Genomic DNA, 7903 nt, shown 5'->3' with positions numbered 1-7903 from the left:
TTGGCAGCTATGTCCAGAAAGCCCTGGTCAGAAGCTCGTGCCTGGGGTGAGAATGGAGGTAGCTGTGTCTGCCTGAGCAACCAAGAGCCTCAACCAGGGGGTGTTGCTCTTCCTGGGTTAGGGACCCAGGCTCCTCAGTGGACAGGAAGCACGGCCCCTTGGTGGAGGCTTTGAGACCCTCCAAGGCCACGGTGTGCCCAGGAAGTTGCCCCTGTGCGTGTATCATCTTATCTGCCATCCTGGGGTGAGGACACTTTTTCACCGTCAGGCATGCCCTCTGGAACAGGAGGCACATTTCCTGGGGGCACACGAAGAGACCCCAGCCAAGCAGTCAGGAACGAGTTTGTCCGGGGGGCTGCCCTGCCATGCTGTCAGGCCAGGTACCTCCAGCCCTGAGCCGGCAGTGCCAGCACATCCCACTGGGCCATTGAGGAAGCGTGTCCCCATGTAGCCATCCTTACCCACAGTCATCCCGGGAGCTTTTCAAGGGCAGGTTCAGTGGACGTCTTTCAGACTTGCAGGTTTGGATCCCATTGTTTAAAGAGGGCTCCTTCCAGCCTTCACGGCGGCCTTGTTGAGAGGAGAGGAATCTGCATGAGAGCCATCAGGCTCCGTGGGGCCAGGCTGGGGCCTGTCCGTTCAAAGGCAGAGCTGGCAAGGGGACAGAGCAGGCCACAGGCGGGGTCTGGGCAGATGGGCTGCACAGAGGGTCAGCAGGATGTCCGGGACGTGGCCCCCAGGACACCCTGAGTCCAGAGAGTGGAGTGCTGAGCTGCTGACTCAGCACGCCCTTGGCAGCCCGCTTCCCCGTTGTCTGGGACAAGCTGCGGCAGGTTTCTCTTCCGCTTTACAAAGAGCAAATGACTACAAACAGCTCCTGTAGCTTCTTTCTATAAATGAGGGAAGTTGGGCGTTCTTTGTGAGCAGTGCCAGTCACGTGGTAAAGAAGACAAAGTCTGCCTGTAGATTCAGGATGGAAGGCGTCTTGTGACTCTGAAGGTTTGCTGCCCCCTGCCCCCATGTCCCCAAGGACAGCACAGTGTGTAGTTCCTGATGGCCACCCCGTCTAGGCAGGATGGCAGGAGCCGTGTCTCCCTGAGGCCTGGACCCCAAGGATGTCCCAAGACCCTGTTATGCTCTGAACCCCTCTTCCTGCTCAGGGTAGGGTACTGGAGATCTTATAAAAGAACCATGACAAAGTCTTGCAAAGATAACTGAAGACATCTTGCATTATTTCTCTCCAGTCTTGAAACTCAGCCCTTTGATATTTATTTCTGGGTTATTTTGGCTTTCTTCCTCCATCTTTTTCTCTCCTCTCCTGAGGACACTTTCTCTCTGGACACACACACCCGAAATGGCCCAAATGCTCGTTATGAGGAAGGGAGAGAGCGGAGAAGTCTGTCGAGGGAGAGCCTGCCCACTGATGCGCTTCCTACTCATCAGGCAGCCCTGTCCCCCTCAGGGTGTCTTCAGGGAACAGCCGGACAGCATCTGGGCAGGAAGTGGGAGGCAGAGGCAGACAGGCCTCGCCCGGAGAGGGGTGGGCATGAGGCGGCCGGTGAGGGCCTGGGAGGTTCTCTGCAGCTGTTGGATCACGATGGCGGCTCTGACCCAGCGTCTGCCCACGGGCACATGTGTGTGGAAGGATGGCATGGTGGGAGGCACAGCAGCAGACTGTCTGGAGCAGGTGGGGAAGAGCCAGATGACCAGGTGGTGGGGGTGTGAACAGCCATGGAGGAGCACCCTGAAGGTTGGCGGTGGCTCTGTGGCTGAGGAGGTTGAGGCAGGAGGTGCCTGTGGCCTGTCCCCGTGGTGTACGTGCCAGCGAGCACAGGCGTCCCTTCTGTTCACCTGTGGTCCTGGACACTGGGGAGTCGAGGGGCCTTTGTGTTTCCTAGGTTCTGCCACCTTAGTCAAACCAGAGATGAGGTAATAATTAAGAAACATCCCCACGGTGCTCAGATGGTCCCTTGCCTGGCACCACACTGTGGAGGCCAGCGGGGAGCCACATAGGTGCCCAGAGGAGGAGGTGACCTGTCCGTCACCCTCCCACATGGATTTGGGGACCAGGCTCTAAGTGCCCGGATGCTGTAGTGTTCATCCCGGGCCTCCTTTCTGAGAAGATGCACTAACAGCTGTTCTTGTTTCCTTTCCCTGACGATCTAGAGGCGGCGACCACCGGGTGGAGCTTTACAAGGTAGGTGAGGTCGGCTCACGGCGTCTGATGGAGAGCAGTGCCCTTAGCTATGGCACACAGCAGAGGCCATGCAGTGGACAGATGGACGGGGCAGTGCCCACCCTCACTGTGTGGACAGAGAGCGTTGCTCGCCTACTGCCTCTGGTTGTTCTTTCCAGGAGTCATGAACAGAACGGAGTTCCCCCTAATAATCTGACTTAATCGTTGTCGGTCTTTTTCATCTTGCCTTCTACGGACATCTCCTCATGGAGTGTTTCCCATTTTGCTGCCTCTGGGGATAGTTTCCAAGATCAGGATGAATGGACTTTGTGGCTCCTATGCCAGAAATTAACAAGTTAACGTAAAGTGATTTGCAATTGTTTGTAAAGTTACTTACTCACATAGGGAATGACGGGAGAACATTGAGGGGCCCGAGAGCTACACTGTCCTCTGGGCTGTGGCTCAGGAGTTCTGCCAGCACTGGGGTTTCTCGTGTCCACCAAGCGCAGGGCACCATTGATGCAGGTTCCCAGCCAACGTGGTGGAAGCAGGTGTCTGGGTGCGGGATCCCAGGGGAGATGCAAACCCTCTCCGCCATGTGGCTGTCATCAGAGGGTGTGTGGGTCTTTGAGCTGACACGTGCTGCTGATGCAGCGTCTGGGGCCACCACGCCTGTCGCCCTCCTCTCGGGTGGATCTGTGTTTGGGAACAGGGCCAGAGGAACAAGTCAGACATGTGGGCACTGCTGTCTGTCCAGCACCCTGTGGACAGCTCTGGGCTGTTGGAGGGCTGGTTCCCTGGAGCGACTTGGATCCAGGCGGGGGTGGGGTGGGTGACTGAACAGCTATGGCTCCAGAGGGTGCAGGTCCTGTGGGGGCTGGGAGGCCCTGGCCAAGCTCTCTTCTCGGGGATGGGAGCGCACCTCAGGTTGGTGACACTGGTGTCTGTGGCAGCCTCCTCGTGGCTCTGAGCACACCCAGCCAGGGCTTGGGTGGGACAGTGAATAGTGACTTCATGCAAGCAGTCACCTAATCCTGAGAGACTTTTTTCTTCTAAGTGAGAAAAATTCAATGGAAGCTTAAATCTGAACAGTGCTGGGTTACATTAAAGGTCACCAGGTGTGGAGTCCACACTGCAGGGTCCTTCCTCCTGGGTCTCTGGGTGGTCAGAACCCCTGGCAACCCCTGGACAGCCATCAGCCTGCAAGCACCTCAGAGGGCACAGGTGCTGCTCAGGCTGGCCTCCGCCTTCCTGAGTGTCCCACAGTGGCAGGATGGGGCAGTGAGGTGATGGCCTTCACTGAGTTCCCTCGAGCGAGGTCAGGTGGGTTAGTCAGAGCCGCATTGTTCAGTTTTTGCTTTTCACTTCCAGGTGCTGAGTTCCCTCGGCTACCACGTGGTCACCTTTGACTACAGAGGTGAGGGTTCCTTGCTCACCCCGCCTGTTTGAGGTTGGTGTGGGGTGGCCATGTGTGACTCTGAAATGCTGGTGGCTCTGCCGTGACCTGTGGTCCTTGTGAGATTGTCAGTGTGTGGAGGTAGTGGAGGGTCCGGGTCCTTGGCTGTGAGTCCTTCGTGCATCCTCCCCTAGATAGTAGGCATGGGCGCCTGGAACCCCGGCACACACCCTCTGCCGGCCCCTTTCACATGTCAAAGGTGCTGTCTCCTCTTTGTGGGACTCAGACTTTCCCCACAGCTGGGTATTGGGCCTGTTTCGTGCTCAGCAGAGCTTGTCTTGTTGAAGTTATGGAGACAGGAAAGAGGGACTCCTCTTCTCGTCCCTCTGTGTTTCTCCTTGCCTCCCGCAGTTTGCTGCGTGAGGAAGATGCTTTGTGTCAGCGGGGAGCAGAGTGGCGGCGATGTGTGCCTCAGACAGCCCTCGCCTGGACAGGACGTAGGGCTGAGGCCTCTTGTCCAGCTCACCCTGGCTGGGGGGAGGCGGGGCTTCACACCCACAGAACCAGCAGCTGTTGGCATCGCCTGGGTGTGCACGTTGGGAGAGTCTCCTCTTGATGCTGCCATGGCTGCCACAAATGTAATGTCTCAGAACAGCACGGATGAACTATCTTGAAGCACTGGTGGTCAAGGTTCCAAGTCTTTAGTCACTGGGATGAGTCAAGGTGTGGACACGATGGAGGCTCCAGGAGAGTCAGGTTCCTAGCCTCTTGCAGCTTCTCCAGGCCACGCTGGTTCCTTGCCTGTGGCCCCTCGCGTCTGCATTACTCTGGCCCTGACTCTGTCCCTTCTGCTCATAAAGGCCCGGGATTGCCTGAGGCTCATGCTGACCAGGACACTGTCCTGTCTCGGGGTCCCCTGCTTGGCAGCCTCTTTCCTTCTGCACCCTTCACTGCCCTTGCTGTGTGAGGTTCCAGAGGTACGGGTTTCCAGGTGTGGACGTGCACGTCTTTGAGTGCCATTATTCCACCAGCCTAGGGTGCAGGTTGGTTCTTTTGTGAAAGAGTGTTCTGTTAGGAGGAAGGTGCTGGGTTGAATAAACTCCGAAAGGAGGCTCATCTTTCCCTCCTGCCCCTGCAGCTGGAACCTCAGGGCAGTGAGGGGGCAGCCCTCTCCCTTATTCACCTTCCTGTGCTTCTAACAGAAATAAGATCCCATCTAACACTTCCTCTTTTCAGTTCCTGTTGAGTCTCTTCCTTTCTAAGCTGTACAAGAGACCAAAGTTCTGCCTGTGGCTCCTTGTCCCCGTCTCGTTCTCTCATTTGTCTCCCCATCTCCGTCTCTCTTGATTTCTCCCTGTCTCTGTCCCTGCCCTCGCTGGTGCCCTGAGCCCGCCCTCTGGCCTTGTTCCTGGCCCTGGCTTCTTCCGCTAATCTGGGTCTGGGACGCCCTGGGGAGGTGGCCTGTGGTGCCCCTGCCTCTAGGTTTTGCTTGTGTTGCAGGACTTGCTCTCTATGAGCCTTGTGGTATTTTCAGATCATTTGATGATGACTCACTGCTGAGCTGCTGGAAAGGACAGTCACATTTGACTTTTCCAGAATCTGGAGGGAAGGACCTGTGGGAGGTCAGAGTTTAGTTGGCTTTCCTCTGTAATGCAAACAGGATGCTAGGAGCCCCTTCCTTTGTGGGTCAGCATTGCCTTGAGCCTGGAATCTGCTCATCCTGAAGCCTCTTCACAGCTGGGCCACAGAGCCGGGGCTGGGCTCAAGGCTGGGGCAGGCTGGACTATCAATAGCTGAGCCTGGCCAAGCCCCAGGTGCCAGTGTCAGGGGTCTGCTGGTCCGACCACCCTGTCTGCTTCTGCTCTTTGAGACTCAGGTGAGGGTGGTGGTTGGGTTCAGAGATTGCGACAGCTGAGGAGTTGGGAGAAACAAGCTGGCCTGGCCAAGACTTGAGGCCCCAGATGGCCTGGGCCTTCTGCTGAGACGGGGGCGGAGCGGGGCTTGCCCCTTGCAGTCCCGTGATGTCCTCTTTGATGCTGCTTTCCCAGGTTGGGGTGACTCAGTAGGAACGCCGTCGGAGCGGGGCATGACGTATGATGCACTCCATGTTTTTGACTGGATCAAAGTGCGAAGTGGAGACAACCCTGTGTATATTTGGGGCCATTCTCTTGGCACCGGGTGAGAGTTCCCAGCATGGCGTTTGTGGGAGCAGGTCTTCATGGGTGACTCTGCAGCCCAGGCTGCCTGAGGGGCCCCCAGCGTCCTAGAGCCTCCATTACTGCCCTGGTGGGGGCCCGGGATGGAGCCCCACAGTGCAGGGCACTTGGGCTCCCCAGGCCTCGCTGAGCGTGGCTGTGCTATGCAGCGCATCCAGGAGCACGGGCCTTTTGCCTCACACGTGGTGTCATTACTTAAAAACTTGGGAGGCAGCAGTTGGGGTTCCCTTGTTCCATCTGCTGAAAGAGGAAGCGCTCTGATGTTCCATGTGGCCGGTGTAAAGGCGCCCCAGATCTTCAGCACCTCCATTTTCCTGCTGCTTTTCCTTTGGACACATTGCCTGCAGGCTGGGCAGTGTCTGGGACTGGCCCTCCTGGGTGAGAGTGAGCCCTGGCCAGAGGGGAGCAGGCCTTCCCACCCTGGGTGTCTGCCTGGACCTGCCCAGCTTGGTCCTAGCAAGGCAGGAGGCCTAGGCCGGGCAGAGTCCAGGTGCTGCCCCCTTCAGGGGCCCCTCCCATCTGTGTCTGTAGGACCGGGTGTGAGCTGGGGCGTTGCTCTGCAGCCCACAAGGGCCCTTCCAGGTGAGGCGCAGCATGTGCCTTGGGATCGTGGAGGTCCCATCACAGAGTCCCTGTTGGAGGGGCTGGCTGCTGGGCCCCTGTGCAACCCCACCCAAAACCCCACCCGTCACCTTGATAGTCCTAGCTTCCCCAGGAACAGTCTCGTCTGCAACAATTTTTGTCATGATCCAACTGAACTTTTCCCTCTTTCCAGAGTGGCCACAAACCTGGTGCGGCGCCTCTGTGAGCGAGGTAGGCATTTGCGTGGGGTCCTACGCCACAGGTGTGGCCCGGCTCCCATGCAGGAGGGCTCTTCAGGCACCGGCTGTGCTCCAGGCCCTGCCAGCTTCTTGTGAAGTGGGTGGTGGTGGATGAGCGGGGTGGTGAGACAAGAGCTGGGCTTTGAAATGGGGGCCTGAGCAAACCCCCGAGGGCCCAACCCTGTTCCCCAGATTCTCTGGCAACTGGCGGCGCCTTGACAGGGGCTGGGCTCCAAACAGGCAGCCTCGGCAGACATGGTTCTCAGGGTCCCCTTGAGACTACTTCCCTCACATGACCCCAGGGGAGGACCTGAGGGGCAGGGCCAGCCAGGTGGGCACCTGGGGTCCATGGTCCTGTCGAGGGGGTGGTGGCGTGAGGAGTGTCCCACTGGGGCTTTTTGCTCACCTCCCAGCTCCCTGTTGGTCTTATTTATCTAGAGACTCCTCCAGATGCCCTCATCTTGGAATCTCCATTCACTAATATCCGTGAAGAAGCCAAGAGCCATCCGTTCTCAGTGGCAAGTACAGAGCTTATTAAAGACGGACTTATGTATATAATGGAAATAATAGCTATAACTATGAAAATGACTATGAGTAATATGCATATAAGTAAATTAAAATGTCATAAAAATTATTTAAGTATTCTAATAAATACAGATATTATGAAAGTTAATTCTCATTTAATTCTGGGCACTGGCCTGACTGCAGAGCCACTCAGGATATTTATAGCTTCGTGCCAGGTAGAAGGGTATGGTTACAGTCAGGTTGTCTGAGGGCGGCTAGACCCATAGGAGGCCTTGCCTCATGGCACAGGTTGCCCATCTGGCATTGCTGCCCCTGGGGCCCGGTGCGGGCTGGGAGTGGAGCTGGTGGGCACCCCAGGGAACCCTTGGTGGGAACCCCATGCTGTTGGGTCCTCACTGGCTGGCCTCAAGGCCTGAGACCCTCCGTTTACCGGCTGGGCCCAGAGGGGGCCCCTCTGTGTCCTGTTGCTTCCTCCTCCTCCTCCCACTGCTTCTGTGTGTCCAGTGGTGCCGTGTCGGCCTGCCTGACCTCATGCTGCCTGCTACAGACAGAAGAATCCTTTGTTGGGTGTTCTTTGATATTGCTCTTCTCCCGAATCACATGGTCCTCCGTTTTCTTGGGGGTTGTGGCCTGTTCTGTGTGGGAAGCCTGGTCTCTGAGTCTTGGGTGTGGGAGTCCTGTTTGTGGGCAACCCCCCGCAGCCAGTCTGGGGCCTCTTGAAAAGGGAGTCTGAGGGTGGTGGGAGGGATAGCAGGACTGCTGCCCACCG

The 7903-nt window shown here is 57.3% G+C and overlaps 1 protein-coding gene across 1 annotated transcript in view; it reads left to right on the top strand.

Annotated features, from left to right (window-relative positions):
- The window catches only part of ABHD12 (abhydrolase domain containing 12), a 35650-nt gene that overhangs the window by 23230 nt on the left and 4517 nt on the right, over positions 1–7903 (top strand). Inside the window, exons 5-9 of the mRNA XM_010836358.1 lie at positions 2167–2197; positions 3548–3593; positions 5621–5750; positions 6564–6601; positions 7048–7127. Of these exons, the coding sequence (XP_010834660.1) occupies positions 2167–2197; positions 3548–3593; positions 5621–5750; positions 6564–6601; positions 7048–7127 (325 nt within the window). The remainder of the gene's footprint in view (positions 1–2166; positions 2198–3547; positions 3594–5620; positions 5751–6563; positions 6602–7047; positions 7128–7903) is intronic.

This window comes from Bison bison, unplaced genomic scaffold (genome assembly GCF_000754665.1).
Source record: "Bison bison bison isolate TAMUID 2011002044 unplaced genomic scaffold, Bison_UMD1.0 scf7180017864063, whole genome shotgun sequence".
Taxonomy (NCBI): domain Eukaryota; kingdom Metazoa; phylum Chordata; class Mammalia; order Artiodactyla; family Bovidae; genus Bison; species Bison bison.
Note: the sequence above shows the minus strand (reverse complement) of the source record. Positions and strands in the feature narration are given on the sequence as shown.